The sequence below is a fragment of the Salvelinus alpinus genome, chromosome 32 (assembly GCF_045679555.1).
Source record: "Salvelinus alpinus chromosome 32, SLU_Salpinus.1, whole genome shotgun sequence".
In the NCBI taxonomy this organism is placed as follows: domain Eukaryota; kingdom Metazoa; phylum Chordata; class Actinopteri; order Salmoniformes; family Salmonidae; genus Salvelinus; species Salvelinus alpinus.
The window spans coordinates 9,871,369-9,890,224 of NC_092117.1; the positions used below are offsets into that span (position 1 = coordinate 9,871,369).

General features: G+C 42.6%; 1 protein-coding gene across 1 annotated transcript; it reads right to left on the reverse strand.

The window, feature by feature from the left end:
• Positions 1–613: 613 nt before the first annotated feature.
• Positions 614–5,476, reverse strand: calm2a (calmodulin 2a (phosphorylase kinase, delta)). Its single transcript, XM_071380189.1, has 6 exons — positions 5,108–5,476; positions 4,119–4,149; positions 1,726–1,869; positions 1,541–1,647; positions 1,325–1,460; positions 614–1,234 (listed from the first exon to the last, which is right to left on the reverse strand). Exons 1-6 carry the CDS (start codon positions 5,108–5,110, stop codon positions 1,206–1,208), a joined length of 450 nt encoding a protein of 149 aa, XP_071236290.1. The 5' UTR covers positions 5,111–5,476; the 3' UTR covers positions 614–1,205.
• Positions 5,477–18,856: the final 13,380 nt, after the last annotated feature.

An 18,856-nucleotide genomic window follows, 5' to 3' on the forward strand; every position in this document is an offset into this window, starting at 1 on the left:
ACAGTGCTGTATGGTACTTCCTGATTGACCGTTAATAACAGGAACTTCAGTAAGTCACCATGCAGGTTGACAGGTACAGAGGATCAAGAAGCACAGGTGAGTTACACAAAGAGCTTTATTTCATCTTCAAACTTAGCATCTCTGCAAATTAACAAATTCAACATTTAACAAATGAGCACTGTTCGATTTACAGCCTTAGTGTGCCGACATGCATACCTGCAATTCAGGCATCTCGTGTTGAAGACTTGTGCCAATGACACGAGGCAGTCAGCCTCTGCCTAGTACCAAGCCAATATGATCAGATAATGCAGCCAGTTAGCAAGACCTGGACAGTAAATTGGTGATCTAATGGAGTAATATTAAAAATGATCCACCAACTCCATTTATTTTTAATGGACTACAAATTTGATCGGAGCTTAGCTGAATGTTAAGAGGCATTGGCTGAGACATTCTGTGCTCGTGGAATTTACCTGGTCACTTTAGTAAGTATCTTTCATATCAAGTCCTATGCAAAATTAATGTTTATCAAAACAAACAGCTTTCCTTCATACAAAAAGTTAACTATTACACAACGGCAACAATCCATTACGGTTGAGAAAAGACAATTTTCAAATCTGGGTAAATTGTAAATTTTATTGGAAAACAAAAATATACAACTTGGAATGGATTATTTGAAGCATGGCCAAAGGCCATAAAAGTAGTGAGTAAAACATTAAAAAGCATAGTAAGATTAAAACAAAGTTGTTTTCTGGTAAAGAACAGCAGATACAAAAAGAGTTTAAGTGTACCTAGAAGATACACCTGTGTAGTTTTTTTTATTTTCTTTGCAGTAGTGCAATGCTGAGAGATTTCCATATACACTTTGTCCGTAGTCCATGCAGAGTTACTCCTCTAGGCCATTTCCATGGCAACATAGCTGCCCCAAGTGACAGGTCACCAATGTTACCACGCGTCCAGAACGGAGCCGACGTGACGATTCTTAAGCGCACTCCAACCCCTGGGGCTGCGACAGGCACCCGTTTGTACAACCACCCCGTCACTCCAAAACACGAGGACAGCAAAAGAAAGGGACATGGGGACTCAAGAGCCTATGCAGTTTACATGCAGTTCCTTTGGACAGCAGGGAGGGGGGATATTAAGATTTTACAGATAAATTCCACAGAAAAAAAAAGGCAAGTTATTTATACAACATCTGTACAAGGCCTTCACTTCGCCGTCATCATTTGTACGAACTCTGCAAGGGAGAGAAATAAAGGGCCAATGTTACTCTTCCAATGTCCAAAAGTAGGTTCTTCAATCTGTTAAATACATATTTTGTACCAACCTTCATAATTGACCTGGCCATCTCCATCAATGTCTGCTTCTCGGATCATCTCGTCAACTTCCTCATCGGTCAGCTTCTCCCCAAGGTTTGTCATCACATGGCGCAGCTCAGCAGCACTGATGTAACCGTTCCCATCCTAGAGCAGAGCACACGTTGGTTGAAGAGCACTACCCCACACCCAAACTTTGTCAGGATGAAGGCAGATGGGAGTGTTACCTTGTCAAAGACGCGGAACGCTTCTCTGATCTCCTCCTCGCTGTCTGTGTCCTTCATCTTTCTCGCCATCATGGTCAGGAACTCTGGGAAGTCTATCGTTCCATTACCTGGAGAGAGAACAAACAGGCTTAAAGAATCTTGTGTGTAGTGCCATAAGAGGTGTTGCGTCAGAGCTGGCTCCTCACCATCAGCGTCCACCTCGTTGATCATGTCCTGCAGCTCAGCCTCTGTGGGGTTCTGGCCCAGAGAGCGCATCACGGTTCCCAGCTCTTTGGTGGTGATGGTGCCGTCACCATCCTTATCAAAGAGCGAGAAAGCCTCTTTGAACTCTGCAGAGAGTGAAACAAAAAGTGAGGTCCCCTGTTGGCAGTTCAAGAGGAAGACGTGACAAAGTTGAAACCCACAAAGACAAGTTGCAAAAATAATAATAATAAAAAGTAGCACTATTAAACTCAATATTACCAGGAAGAAAATTTGTTCTGAATAAATATAAACTCCTTGACAATACTCTGCATCAATACACCCCACCCTGAACCCTGTCAGCTCAACACCCAAAACATTCCAGATGACAAACCAGCTAGCTGCATTACCATAAGCGTTTGGGTGTTCCAACACCGACTGCTCCGTTTGTTTACACACAAAGGACAGACGGCATGAAAAAAACAGCAAAGTCAGGGTAGGAAGCAGAATGAATGACAAGCTGTTTGCCAGGAGAGCCAGGGGCCTTGTTGAACAGTTGTGGCATGCAGCAGCTTGTCAGAGTCGTGAAAACCAAGACATGGCCTGCAGTTGAAAGTACCTTGCAAGAGAGGAAATTCCTTTGTTGCAGGGGTACTGTGAGATAAATACTTCCTGCCACTGTCAAGAAACCCTTATGGGGCTACAAACAAAAACACCCCAATTCCCTCCACTACACCAAACAGAGCCTAAAAGTCATTAGTGAAGTCCTTTGAAATACACTGTACAAGACAGTATCTCAGGGGACACTTGCCTACAAATGAGTTTTCAAATGATGCTCTAGATAGGCAGCATGTCGTCAGCGAACACCACGAACCAGGATTTAGACTTTGAAAGCTTACACCAATAGGGCTGATAGTGGTTAACCGCTGAAAAATCCACACTTATCAGTCTATAGGTTATTTTTCAGAATTGTGGAATTAAATTGGCACGTGTGTATTTGTTAGTCGTCGTGCATTTTAATTTACCACACGCAAACAGAGCCTAGTTTGATGCGTCCAACAGCAGCTCCTCAAAAAGCCTACTGGGGTGAAATCTGCTTTTGTAAGCCCAGTCATTCGACAGCAAATAATTATAAATGCCGTCACGTGTTAACTTGTGGCCACGATTATAAAGGACCCATTTTTACTACTCAATGTCAACTCGTAAAGCCTAGTCGAATGCACAGCCTATAGCCTGCCTACCGTCAACTATCAGCACGTCACCCACCACTTTACAGTGTCAGCCTGAGACGGTAGAATCATTTGAAACCTGAACATGTTTTACTTCAAATAATGAGGTGTCTTACTGTGCAAAAATCCATCCATAGAAACAATTTTATACAGACTTCCTCATGCCACTAACCAGCATTTCTGTCCTGTTATTGGTTTTCATAGCAACTTTCCTAGTCATTAGAAACCCATCATAGTTGCTATTAGATTCCCCCCTCTTCAGTAGACTCATCTGTAACTGCTAGCATTAGTCACACTGTTTACACCAGGGCTCCACAAGTTGCATTTTGGCAGTGTTTGAAATTGACAAATTGCATGTTCAATAATAGACTATAGCCTTGACTGTAAAACAATAACCAGCCTGTTTCCATTAAGCTCTTAATGAAAAATGTGCAGTACTTGTATGCATGCATAGTATCTGAGGGGAAGAGGCAAAGGGAGAGGTTGACTAAACAGTCATTTTCTACAGCCTTATTTTGGGTCTAAGCAGTTAGCAGTAAAATTTACCAAAAATGTGCTTCTCTTTACATCACTATGAAATAAATCCGTCTGCATTTTCTGAAAGCTGAAGCCAAAACAGGTGTCATGTCAACTTAAGCAGCTAGTGAAGTGAAAACCACTACTCAACAATTGAGGCATGATGTCCCCATGATTCATCACTGTCCTGGAGGGGAGCCACTACAAGGAAATCTCTCAGAAGACCACACAAGTTTAAGTTCCTCGATACTGGCATTTATGGTAAGAGTTTATTTTTACTGGCAAAATAGGCATGAATGTCAGCGTTCCTGTCATTAACTAGCTAACCACATTCCATTCAACAGCGAGAGGACACACCCATGGCAAAGGCTGCCGCCAGCAGTCTGGCAGTTGATCAAGGCATGGGACCTTATGATCACTTTCTGATAAGATTATTTGTGACATGGTAACCATAAAAATGCAACGTGTGTCACGTTCCATGAGTGAGTCCTGTAGACTGGGGTTTAAGGCCTGTCTAATTCTTGTTTTATGACCAGCTTGTCCAACGAAAGCCTTAAAAGGCAAAAATATAAATCCAATGCCAGGGTAGGTGGGGGGAGCCACAGTGGGCCACGTGTCAGGGTAGGGACCAGAAGAATACAATGCTGTCTTACCGGCAATCTGCTCCTCTGTTAGCTGATCAGCCTGGGGGGGAAAGGAGAGGGGATTTAAAACTGGGCCACATGTGAAGTAGTTAAGACTGAGTCACCCTTAACGTTAGCTCTATGGGAAGCCATTATCAACTGGCCATCTACGAAGTAGATGTATATGTATAGTCACATTAGCCAACATTCAGAAATGCATATAGCTACTGCTAGTTATGAAGCTAGCTCGTAGCTAACTAAAATTTCCCATCCAACTTGCTACCCAATGCCAGAAGCAACCTTAAACCATATATTAACGTTGGCATGATCTATACTTCAACCCTTGAGTGGCCGGGTTAGTAGTTAGCCAACTATCTATGAACAATCATGGAAACTAGGTAAAATAATCAAGTGTCTTTGCTGACTTGCGAGAGCATCCCCAAGACTAACGTTCACGGCAACATTAGCTAACGTTACTTTAGCTACGTAACGTTAGAACAGCTATCGGCCGTGATCCATATAACGTCAGCTAGCTAGTTGCGGTAACTGTTAAAGTTAGCTAGTTACTGTAACTAACACCTCTAGTTCGCATGTTAGTCAGGTACCCCCATTTGACCTAGCCAGGTGGCTCTCGTTTTGATGCCTACAGAAGGTAAATTACAGTGTAAATGAAAGCATTAGCTAGGTACAGTAATTTGCCAAACTAACCGCAAATTGGCGGTAATCTTTGTTTAACGTTAAGTCTTGCCAGTAAACTTTCCTAACCAGTTAGCTAGCTAATATAACAATCAACAGTGTACAGTGACTACAACAGTTTGTATAATACTGCAAGATATTAGATTTTTAGTAACTGACTCACGACAACGCCGGCAACTATTCATTAATTTCCGCGTCGACAAAACAAGGTTTGTCCATTCAAACGCAGTATGGCTGTCAAGCAACCACTCATTTGTCGAGAAAAAGACGTAAGGATAAATGCTGAACCATAAACGAGAAAAATCGGAATTTGCTTCACTTACCATTGCGATACACCTAGTAACAGCAGGATATAGCAAACGATTTTTAGGCGCTAAACTTGCAACCTCACGGAACGCACTGTCTGGCAGACAGTTTGACGCGCCTTTAACGGTTGTTCTTTAACTCCTCCCCCATTTGCTATCCCTCCGCCAACTTCGTTTCTCGCCATTTACTCAATTAGTAAAATCACGCATTTATCAGCATTCAAAAACTATATGAAATGTAAAATTACCTCAACTCTGTAAATATTTTCCCGACATTAATTTATATCCCATATCTAAACAAAAAAAGTGCCTGTAGCATACTGAACTAGCTAAGTGCGCATGTATACTTTCTGCTAGTCAGTGAAAAAGTACAAGACGTAGTTGGATGAAATAGCTAGCTCTGATTGGTGTGTTTGTACCTGCAATGCGTCACTGCTTGGATTTGGGCTGCGGCTGCATTGTAGTCCACACAGACATGGAATTGCCACAGGCACAGGATAGAAGACGTAGCAGTCTGTGGTGTAGGAATGATCTCGTAGATTGAATATCATACACATGGCTGTAGATGGAAGTGACATGCATTCCGTTTCAGAGAGCTGCTCATTATAGTATACATTGCACAGACTCCATTATCCACTTTTTCTGGTGGGACCGTTTTCAAGAAAGGTAGTGCCACAGCTTTCAGAATCAACACATTTTATTATATTTTATTACATCTCCAATTCAGTGAAACATGTTGGGAAAGAGATTCTAGATCAGGCGTGTCAAACTCGTTTTGCCCTAGGATGCCGCATTAGGTCTTTAACGAGGTCTAGAGGGCCGCACTGAAAATGTGTTATATTTCCTCACTCAAAATTTCAACCAACACAAACCCTTATCTCTAATATAGCCCCACCAAGCCAAACAGAACTGACTCCAACCACACATGACCATGTTTTCCTCTTTATATTTTATTTAGTTTTCACTTAACTTATATTTTAGATAGGCTACTACCTATCTTTAATTTCCCTACTTTACATTTATTTAGGGCCTACAACCTAATATAAATATCTTAAACATGCTATTTATCCCTTTAGCACTAAACTGTATGATAATTAATATAACTAACCCTTCCCCCTATTTGCTACCCTTACCCTAATACGGGTTCTTATCCTCTAAACCAGTGGTTCCCAAACTTTTTATAGTCCCGTACACCTTCAAACGTTCAACCTCCAGCTGCGTAGCCCCTCTAGCACCAGGGTCAGCGCACTCTCAAATGTTGTTTTTTGCCATCATTGTAAGCCTGCCACACTCACACTATACGATACATTTATTAAACATAAGAATGAGTGTGAATTTTTCTCACAACCCGGCTCGTGGGAAGTGACAAAGAGCTCTTATAGGACTAGGGCACAAATAATAATATAATAATAATCGATAATTCTTCTCTTTATTTAGCCGTCTTACATATAAAACCTTATTTGTTCATAAAAAATTGTGAATAACTCACCACAGGTTAATGAGAAGGGTGTGCTTGAAAGGATGCACATAACTCTGCAATATTGGATTGTATTGGAGAGAGTCTCAGTCTTAAATCATTTCCCACATACAGTCTGTGCTTGTATTTAGTTTATGCTAGTGAGGGCCGAGAATCCACTCTCACATAGGTACGTGTTTGCAAAGGGAATTAGTGTCTTAACAGCGCAATTTTCCAAGGCAAGAAACTCTGAGTGCAGCCCTATCCAGAAATCTGGAAGCGACTTCTGATTAAATTACATTTTCACAGAACCGCTTGTTGCAATTTCGATGAGGCTCTCTTGTTCAGATATCGGTAAGTGGACTGGAGGCAGGGCATGAAAGGGATAACGAATCCAGTTGTTTGTGTCATCCGTTTCGAGAAAGTACATGCGTAATTGCGCACCCAGCTTACTCAGGTGCTTCGCTATATCACATTTGACATTGTCCGTAAGCTTGAGTTCATTTGCACACAAAAAATTATACAATGATGGAAATACCTGTGTGTTGTCCTTGTTAATGCAGACAGAAAAGAGCTCCAACTTCTTAATCATAGCCTCAATTTTGTCCCGCACATTGAATATAGTTGCAGAGAGTCCCTGTAATCCTAGATTCAGATCATTCAGGCGAGAGAAACTCGTCTGACAAGTGAAAATTATGGTCAGTAAAGAAAACGTTAAGCTCATCTCTCAATTTAAAAAAACGTGTCAATACTTCGCCCCTTGATAACCAGCACACTTCTTTCTGTATGTTGTAAAAGTGTTACATGGTTTCTGCCCATTTCTGCATAATGCAGAAAATACACGAGAGTTCAAGGGCCCTGCTTTAACAAAGTTAACCATTTTCACTGTAGTGTCCAAAATGTCTTTCAAGCTGTCAGGCATTCCCTTGACAGCAAGAGCCTCTCGGTGGATGCTGCAGTGTACCCAAGTGGCATCGGGAGCAACTGCTTGCACGCGCGTTACCACTCCACTACGTCTCCCTGTCATGGCTTTTGCGCCATCAGTACAGATACCAACACATCTTGACCACCAAAGTCCATTTGATGTCACAAAGTTGTCCAGTACTTTCAAAATATCCTTTCATGTTGTCCTGGTTTCCAGTGGTTTGCAGAAGAGGATGTCTTCCTTAATTGACCCCCCATAAACATAACGGACATATACCAGGAGCTGTGCCAGGCCTGCCACGTCTGTTGACTCATCCAGCTGTAATGCATAGAATTCACTGGCTTGTATGCGAAGCAGTAATTGTTTCAATACATCTCCTGCTGTGTCACGGATGCGTCCTGAAACAGTGTTGTTTGATGAATGCATTGTCTGTATAGTTTTTTGGTCTTTTCCCCTAGCATTGTCCCAGCCATATCCGCTGCAGCAGGAAGAATTATGTCCTCCACAATGGTATGGGGCTTGCCTGTCCTAGCCACTCGGTAGCTCACCATTTAAGACACTTCTAGCCCCTTCTTATTAATGGTATCTGTTGCTTTTATACATGTTTTACTACTCGAAAGTCATCTTTATTCTCGCTCAAAAAAATCCCGTGGCTTATTTTTCTAATTGTCATGTTTCATTTCTAAATGTCTGCGCAAGAGTGAAGGTTTCCCGCGAGAGAGTAACGGTTAATGTGATTGGATGTTAATTATTTGACTTTGCTACCTGTATTGGACATTGTGTTGTTATTTTGCGGAACACTAGATGGTTTAATTGTATTTTTTGGCAGTGAAACGAGGCAACTCGGGCGAGAAAAAAACCTCAGCCAAATGTATAAATGTACCGTTTGAAAATGTGAAGAAAAAAACATTAAAAAAATATGAATAATATGTGAATCATGTTTTAATGTGAATCACATTTTTATTTGACGTACCTCCGACGGCATTGCGCGTACCCCTGAGAGTACCCCAGTTTGGGAATACCTGCTCTAAACCTACCCCCGCCCGTTACCCTAATCCGGTCCGTGTCCTCTCCCCCACCCCTCCCTATTCATCTAATATTATTGACTTTATAACCATCTACTATCTTATCTAATTTCTTAGTTCTCTTTTATCCTTCTAAAGTTTGTTTAAAATAAAATCATGTGGTTCCCAAACAGGGGTACTATGACCCCTAGGGGTACTTGGCCTATCCACAGGGGGTACTTGAGAAGACTCATGAGACCATGGGCCTACGGGTAAAATGCACATGAGGGGGCACTTCAGGGGTACTCCAGGCAGAGCAAAATTCAGTTGGTGCTACAGTAACCGAAAAAGGTTGGGAACCAATGCCCTAGAGCACATTTAAAATGACATTTAAAGCCACATTTAAGCAGAGAAATGTCTTGATCTAACCACGCCCTCCCTCCTTGATCCTTGCATCTTCCTCCCACCCAAGAGAACTACATACAGTGGGGAGAACAAGTATTTGATACACTGCCGATTTTGCAGGTTTTCCTACTTACAAAGCATGTAGAGGTCTGTAATTTTTATCATAGGTACACTTCAACTGTGAGAGACGGAATCTAAAACAAAAATCCAGAAAATCACATTGTATGATTTTTAAGTAATTCATTTGCATTTTATTGCATGACATAAGTATTTGATCACCTACCAACCAGTAAGAATTCCGGCTCTCACAGACCTGTTAGTTTTTCTTTAAGAAGCCCTCCTGTTCTCCACTCATTACCTGTATTAACTGCACCTGTTTGAACTCGTTACCTGTATAAAAGACACCTGTCCACACACTCAATCAAACAGACTCCAACCTCTCCACAATGGCCAAGACCAGAGAGCTGTGTAAGGACATCAGGGATAAAATTGTAGATCTGCACAAGGCTGGGATGGGCTACAGGACAATAGGCAAGCAGCTTGGTGAGAAGGCAACAACTGTTGGCGCAATTATTAGAAAATAGAAGAAAATAGAAGAAGTTCAAGATGTTGGTCAATCACCCTCGGTCTGGGGCTCCATGCAAGATCTCACCTCGTGGGGCATCAATGATCATGAGGAAGGTGAGGGATCAGCCCAGAACTACACGGCAGGACCTGGTCAATGACCTGAAGAGAGCTGGGACCACAGTCTCAAAGAAAACCATTAGTAACACACTACGCCGTCATGGATTAAAATCCTGCAGCGCACACAAGGTCCCCCTGCTCAAGCAGGCGCATGTCCAGGCCCGTCTGAAGTTTGCCAATGACCATCTGGATGATCCAGAGGAGGAATGGGAGAAGGTCATGTGGTCTGATGATTCAAAAATAGAGCTTTTTGGTCTAAACTCCACTCGCCGTGTTTGGAGGAAGAAGAAGGATGAGTACAACCCCAAGAACACCATCCCAACCGTGAAGCATGGAGGTGGAAACATCATTCTTTGGGGATGCTTTTCTGCAAAGGGGACAGGACGACTGCACCGTATTGAGGGGAGGATGGATGGGGCCATGTATTGCGAGATCTTAGCCAACAACCTCCTTCCCTCAGTAAGAGCATTGATGATGGGTCGTGGCTGGGTCTTCCAGCATGACAACGACCCGAAACACACAGCCAGGGCAACTAAGGAGTGGCTCCGTAAGAAGTATCTCAAGGTCCTGGAGTGGCCTAGCCAGTCTCCAGACCTGAACCCAATAGAAAATCTTTGGAGGGAGCTGAAAGTCCGTATTGCCCAGCGACAGCCCCGAAACCTGAAGGATCTGGAGAAGGTCTGTATGGAGGAGTGGGCCAAAATCCCTGCTGCAGTGTGTGCAAACCTGGTCAAGAACTACAGGAAACGTATGATCTCTGTAATTGCAAACAAAGGATTCTGTACCAAATATTAAGTTCTGCTTTTCTGATGTATCAAATACTTATGTCATGCAATAAAATGCTAATTAATTACTTAAAAATCATACAATGTGATTTTCGGGATTTTTGTTTTAGATTCCGTCTCTCACAGTTGAAGTGTACCTATGATAAAAATTACAGACCTCTACATGCTTTTTAAGTAGGAAAATCTGCAAAATCGGCAGTGTATCAAATACTTGTTCTCCCCACTGTATATATGGACAGAAAAGAGCAGCTCTGCTATCCCATCAGGCCCAGTTAGTCTTAAATGTCCAAATTGGCAAAAAATTGTCCTCTATCCATCATTTTTTGAATTTTCTATGCTCCCTGACTGTCTAGCTTTCATTTCGGTGATTATTAGCGAGCTGGAAACTGTATGAATGTAGGTCCATTATCATTTCTACACAATTTTGATTTTTTTTGGTCATTTTAAAGTATATTGAGTTTGCACCCCCAATTTTTTTTGTTGTTGATATATACAGTATATATACACACATACACACAGTGCATTCGGAAAGTATTCCACATTTTGTTACGTTACAGCCTTATTCTAAAATGTATTCAAATGTTTTCCCCCCTCATCAATCTACACACAATATCCCATATTGACAAAGCAAAAACTGTTTTTTAGACATTTTTGCAAATTGAATACAAATAAAAAACTGAAGTATCACTCAGTACTTTGTTGAAGCACCTTTGACAGCGATTACAGCCTCGAGTCTTCTTGGGTATGACACTAAAAGTTTGGCACACCTGTGTTTGGGAAGTTTCTCCCATTCTTCTCTGCAGATCCTCTCAAGCTGTCAGGTTGGATGGGGAGTGTCACTGCACATCTATTTTTAGGTCTCTCCAGAGATGTTCGATCGGGTTCAAGTCCGGGCTCTGGCTGGGCCACTCAAGGACATTCAGAGACTTGTCTCGAAGCCACTCATGCGATGTTTAGGCTGTGTGCTTAGGGTCGTTGTCCTGTTGGAAGGTGAACCTTCGCCCCAGTCTGAGGTCCTGACCGCTCTGGAGCAGGTTTTCATCAAGGATCTCTCTGTACTTTGCTTCGTTCATCTTTCCTCGATCCTGACTAGTCTCCCAGTCCCTGCCGCTAAAAAACATCCCCACAGCATGATGCTGCCACCACCATGCTTCACCGTAGGGATGGTGTCAGGTTTCCTCCAGACGTGACGCTTGGCATTCAGGCCAAAGAGTCAAATCTTGGTTTCATCAAACCAGAGAATCTTGTTTCTCATGGTCTGAGAGTCCTTTACCAACCTTTTAACAAACTCCAAGCGGGCTGTCATGTGCCTTTTACTGAGGAGTGGCTTCCGTCTTGCCACGCTACCATAAAGGCCTGATTGTGATTGGTGGAGTGATGCAGAGGTGGTTGTCCTTCTGGAAGATTCTTGCTCTAACATGCACTGTCAACTATGGGACCTTATATAGACAAGTGTATACCTTTCCAAATAATGTCCAATCAGTTGAATTTACCACTGGTGGACTCCAATCAAGTTGTAGAAACATCTCAAGGATGATCAATGGAAACAGGATGCACCTGAGCTCAATTTCAAAGTCTCAAGCAAAGAGTCTGAATACTTATGTAAATAAGCTATTTCTGTTTTTTATTTTGAATACATTTACAAACATTTCTAAAAACCTGTTTTCACTTTGTCATTATGGGGTATTGTGTGTAGATTGATGAGGAGAATAATGCTGCAACGTAATAAAATGTGGAAGAACTCAAGGGGTCTGAATACTTTCCAAATGAACTGTATAAAGCTATAATGTTTTTTTACTCAAACCCCCCGCGGATTCTAGACGCAGCATACCACTGCTGGCTTGCTTCTGAAGCTAAGCAGAGTTGGTCCCGGTCGGTCCCTGGATGGCAGACCAGATGCTGCTGGAAGTGGTGTTGGAGGGCCACCCTTTTCCTCAAGTCTAAAAAAATATCCCAATGCCCCAGGGTGATGATTGGCATTGCCCTGTGTAGGGTGCCGTCTTTCAGATGGGATGTTAAATGGGTGTCCTGACTCTCCCTGTGGTCACTAAAGGTCCCATGGCACTTATCGTAAGAGTAGGGGTGTTAACCGTGGTGTCCTGGTTAAATTCCCAATCTGGCCCTCATACACCATCATGGTCACCTAATCATCCCCAGTTTACAATTGACTCATTCACACCCCCCCCCCCCCCCCCCCCCTCCTCTCCCCTGTAACTATTCCCCAGGTCGCTGCTCTAAATGAGAATGTGTTCTCAGTCAACTTACCTGGTAAAATAAGGCTAAAAATAAAAAATAAATAAAATACGCTAGATGAGATAATAGGTCAGACATGAGTGCAGAGGTTAAACAGCCATGTTTGAGTTAGCTGACTATACTCAACTCCACGATTTACGATGGAGTTGAGCGGAGACTAGTGTGGGCGGACTGGAGCTCCAACATCACATGAAATGAAGTTTTCATCAACAGAAATTCATAGTTTTTTATAAACATACGTGTGTGTGTGTGCATGTGAGTGTGTGTGGGTTCTGATGTGTGATAACAGACGTGACCAGGTGTGCAGCAGTCAGTGGCTGTCAGCTTACTGTGGATTCTCAGGGCTAATTGCGTTGGTAGTGTGGATGGGAGTATCTGATAGCCCGATTTATTATGCTTGGCTGCTCTCCTGTCTCCCACTGGCCACCTGTCTCTGTCTCTGTCCCACAGGAACCACAAGGCAGGGGGAAGATGGAAACTCTTCGGCTGAGGAGGATTTGAAGAACCATTGAGAATGTAACAGAATCTCTATCTCTCTACCTCAAGTCACCTTTCTCAGTCTCTTTCACTGACAGTCAAAGGTCTAATGAAGTTTCTTCTTCCTAGCAGTGGTGTAAAGTACTTAAGTAAAAATACTTGAAAGTACTACTTAAGTCGTTTTCTATGGTATCTGTACTTTACTTTACTATTTATATTTTTGACAACTTTTACTTTTACTTCACTACATTCCAAAAGAAAATAATGCACTTTTTACTCCACACATTTTCCCTGACTCTCAAAAGTACTCGTTACATTTTGAATGCTTAGCAGGACAGGAAAATTGTCAAAATCACGCTCTTATCAAGAGAACATCCCTGGTCATCCCTACTGGCTCTGATCACTATACATGCATGCTTAATTTGGAAATTATGTCTGAGTGTTGGAGTGTGCCCCTGGCTATCCGTAAATTTAAAAAACAAGAAAATGGTGCCATCTGGCTTGCTTAATATTTTTAATAATTTATACTTTTACTTTCAAGTATATTTTAGCAATTACATTTACTTTTGATGCTTAAGTATATTTAAAACCAAATACTTTTAGACTTTCACTCATGTAGTATTTTACTGGGTGACTTTCACTTTTACTTGAGTCATTTTCTATTAAGGTATCTTTACTTTTACTCAAGTATGACAATTGGGTACTCTTTCCACCACTGCTTCCTAGAGAAAACATTGAGATAATTTCCTTATGAATGTCACACCCTGATTTGTTTCACCTGTCTTTGTTCTTGTCTCCACCCCCCTCCAGGTGTCGCCCATCTTCCCCATTATCTCCTGTGTATTTATACCTGTATTCCCTGTTTGTCTGTTGCCAATTTGTTCTGTTTCGTGAAACCTACCAGCGTTTGTTCCCCTGCTCCTGTCTGTTCTTGCACCTGTTTTCTAGTCCTTCCCGGTTTTGACCGTTCTGCCTGCCCTGACCCTGAGACTGCCTGCCCTGACCCTGAGACTGCCTGCTGTTCTGGATGTTTTGCACCCTCTCTGGATGGCATGATCGTCAAAGGGAGAGAGAGAGGACCAAGGCGCAGCGTGTGAAAAATACATCTTCTCTTTATTTAGAAGAAGAAAAACTAAACAAAACAACAAATAGACGAACGTGAAGCTATAAATGACTAAGTGCAAAAACATGCGACACAGACAATTACCCACAAATGCATGATGCCTATGGCTGCCTTAAATATGGCTCCCAATCAGAGACAAATGAAAGACATCTGTATCTGATTGAGAACCACTCAGGCAACCATAGACATACCTAGAAACATACACTCAACCATAGACATACCTAGAAACATACACTCAACCATAGACATACCTAGAAACATTCACTCAACACAAACCCATACACTAAACCCAACACCTCCTTTACCATATAACCACCCAAAACACAAACATTCCCCATGTCACACCCTGACCTAACTAAAATAATAAAGAAAACAAAGAATACTAAGGCCAGGGCGTGACACTGGATTACTGACCTCTGCCTGCTGTTCTGGATGTTTTGCACCCTCTCTGGATTACTGACCCCTGCCTGCCTTTGACCTGTTGTTTGCCTGTCCCTGTACTAGAAATAAAATAGTTTCTTCGACTGTCTGCATCGGGATCATACCTGAAACCCAACAAGGAACATAAAGGCTGTTGTTTCTAATAGTCTTCTGTTAGACCCTTTGGGTTGGTGACATACCGTAAATGAAAGCAGAAAGAGCAACACATGTCTTCTCTATTCTCTTTCATTTCATTCTGTTCACAGAGCTTTAGTTGTAGATGTGATGTGTGATCTTGTGAGCAGATTCAATGTCACCTCCCCGGCTTTTCTCTACCTAATCTGGAACATGCTGGAGTGTATTCAGTGAAAGGTGTTTTCCTGCAAAAGGATTTTACTCTCAGTGCAGATTATGTAAATCTGAAGGAGACGGCGCAAAGGCTTAAATCTGTCACAAGAACCAGATAAGCTGGGATCTGTGTGTGACTGTGTTTCGGTGTGAAAATGCACCATATGAGGCGTTTATGATCATGAACTTTGTGACGAAAATGTTTGTCTCCGTATTTAAAGGAACTCGGTGTGACAAATGGTGTTCTGATTAAGTATTGTTTCATTTATAATGCTGCAATTATGTTATTGCAAACCAAAGATATTAATGGCCACAATGTAGGCACAGTCACACCATTATGTTTTTCCATCTCTATGTTCTATCATCTCTATTCTGGTGGCTCCCATACATTTGTATAATCAGCTGGGTGGTGGTTGGTGACATGCCTGGGTCCCTGGGGATAATAATCAAAGGTGATGGTAGGTTAGAGGTTAATATGGATGGGCCTGATTGGAACCCTGGAGAAATTAGTTCATGGTCTTTAAAACGTTAAACCAACTCTGTGATGTAACTTGTGAGGGGTTCATGGGGGGATGTGTGTGTATACTGAATACATATATATATATATATATATGTATGGGTTTTATTGGTTGGTTTCAATAGATTTACATGCAATAGTTTACTCATTGTGTGTATATGTCAATCAAATGTTCAATCAAATGTATTTATAAAGCCCTTTTTACATCAGCCGATCTCACAAAGTGCTGAACAGAAACCCAGCCTAAAACCACAAACAGCAAGCAATGCAGATGTAGAGGCACGGTGGCTAGGAAAAACTCCCTAGAATGTCAGGAACCAGGGAGGAAACCTAGAGAGGAACCAGGCTCTGAGGGGTGGCCAGTCTTCTTCTTGGCTGTGCCGGGTGGAGATTATAACAGTACATGGCCAAGATGTTCAAACATTCATAGATGACCAGCAGGGTCAAATAATAATAATAATTACAGTGGTTGTAGAGGGTGCAACAGGTCAGCACCTCAGGAGTAAATGTCAGTTGGCTTTTCATAGCCTAGCATTCAGAGTTCGAGACAGCAGGTGCGGTAGAGAGAGAGAGAGTCGAAAACAGCAGGTTCCAGGAAAGGTCAGGGTTCCATAGCCGCAGGCAGAACAGTTGAAACTGGAGCAGCAGCACGACCAGGTGGACTGGGGACAGCAAGGAGGCATCAGGCCAGGTAGTCCTGAGGCATGGTCCCAGGGCTCAGGTCCTCGGGGAGGGGAGGGAGAGGGAGTATGTGTGTGTGCCTATGTGTGTGCTCGCGCGAGTGTGCACATATACGCCTATGCGCTAGCCCAGTAACCTCCCCTTTCTTGTCATGCCACCTCTCATCTGTATGGTATCCATGTGCAGTGCTTGACTTGGGCAGGAGCTGAGTATCGGCACCTCTATTGCTTGAGCTCCTGTTCTTCTTACAGAATATTACCTCAAAACTATTGTGGAGCTCCTGCACATAAATGTAAACAGTACCAGCACCTATTTCAGCCAAGTCAAGCATTGCTAGCATGTGTGAATATATAACTGCTCCGGAGAGTTAGACCTTATCTGCAACAGGCAACCCATCCCCGAACACACTCCTCCAGACAGCTGCTCTTGGCAGTGGTGGAAAAAGTATTAAATTGTCATACTTGAGTAAAAGTAAAGATACCTTAATAGAAAATGACTCAAGTAAAAGTGAAAGTCACCCAGTAAAATACTACTTGAGTAAAAGTCTTGAAATTATTTGGTTTTAAATATACTCAAGTATCAAAAGTAAATGGAATTTCTAAAATGTACTTAAGTATCAAAAGTCAAAGTAGAAATAATTCCTAATTCCTTATATTAAGCAAACCAGACGGCACAATTTTCTCGTTTGTTTTTTATTAACGGGTAGCAGGGGCACACTCCAACACTCAGACAGAATTTACAAACGCAGCATTTATGTTTAGTGAGTCTGCCAGATAAGAGGCAGTAGGGATGACCAGGGATCTTCTCTTGAGAAGTGTGTGAACTGTACCATTTTCCTGTCAAAATGTAACGAGTACTTTTGGGTGTCAGGAAAAATGTAAAAGTACATTATTTTATTCAGGAATGTAGTGATGTAAAAGTAAAAGTTGGCAAAAAATATAGTAGAGTACAGATACCCCCCCCCCCCCCCCCACAAAAGCAGTACTTAAGTACTTTACACCACTAGCTCTTGGTCTCGCACCACAAAGTCAGGGTCATGTGTAGGGGAGGCAGGCTGTAGTCAGGGACTCTGGCACTGTGTCCACCACTCCATTTTAATTAGTGTCACTGCTCAATGTACTGTGACACCATGCCTGGTTATTGTCCTTCTATACCAGCTAAACAGTAAGCAGATCCATCCATAGCTACCTGTTACAGAGCAATGACTTGTTGTTTTCACAATTGCATTACCATGAACCAAATATGATGCCCTCAAATCTGATAAGAGGATTTAGCATTGCTGGTATTCCCAAGCTATTTCAATCATGTTCTGATGAAATGGATATGAACATACATGCTCAGTGTTGAATCCAAATTAATCCTTCTAATTCTGTCTATCTGTGTGTATTTTTGTAGCTCAAGTCATCGGCTGGCTTTGTTTTTTAAATCTGAGGTGCTCAGAAGGACACCACCACTTAGAAACTGTCAAACTGAATCCTTGCTGTTGATCTTAGCGCTCCGCTCTCTCTCTCCTCCTTCTGGCGTACCTCCAGGTGTCTGCTGCAGTCAAAGTAGGATTTCTGTTCAAACGCTGCCTTCAGTTGAGCTCCTAATTAAACTATGCAGGATAGAAGTAGGCTAAGTGCTTGTCATATTTTCATCTTCAATGCTTCATTCATTTTATTACAAAGGTGAGTTATTCTGGTATTTCTTCATTCGACCTGATGTTGTTTCTTCATGCACAGGTGTCAGCTGTGTTGCTTGCCATGTCATCTCTCAATTACTCTTTATAGCACGTTCCTATGCATATTCTGAAGAGGACTTCGACCTTATCTGTGTTCGCTTCCTCCACGGGATGAAATCAAGAGGAACTGTGGCATTGCAGAGGTTATGCAGTAATAGTGTGGGGGATGGTGTGGTGGGTGGGGTGGAGGGGGATCCACATTCAGGAAGTGGGTTGGGTAGTGCGGTGGCAGTGTCCTGCCCTTGACCCTAGTGTTGCTGCCTCTCTGCGGTGCTGGGAACTGCAGAGCTGCGCTGTGCACCGCACTCAGATGATCTCATCTTGCAGGGGGCACCACACGGCACGCTGCAGCCACTTTCTAAGGAGCCAGGGCTGCAGTCTGAGCAGGTGACTGCTGTGCCACTGTGCTACTCAGCTCAACTCAACCTCCCACAAGCAATGTGATTGATCAGCCTCTCTGCTGCCACTGTCTGGGTGACTCGCTGCTGACACCTAATGATTGGAAAAGGTATAACACCTCCACAGGATGGGACTGGTCAAAGTATGGTGGTACTGTAAAATATTGATGGTAATATATAGCCAGGCAGATACACTATATGTACAAAGGTATGTGGACACCCCTTCAAATTAGTGGATTCGGCTATTTCAGCCACATGTATAAAATTGAGCACACAGCCATGCAATCTCCATAGATAACCATTGACAGTAGAATGGCCTTACTAATGAGCTCAGTGACTTTCAACGTAGCACCATCATAGGACGCCACCTTCCAACAAGTCAGTTCGTCAAATTTATGTCCTGCTAGAGCTGTCCCGGTCAACTGTAAGTACTGTTATTGTGGTGGAAACGTCCAGGAGCAACAACGTTTCAGCCGCTTAGTGGTAGGCCACAAAAACTCACAGAACGGGACCGCTGAGTGCTGAAGCACGGAACAATGCCCTGTCCTTGGTCGCAACACTCACTGCT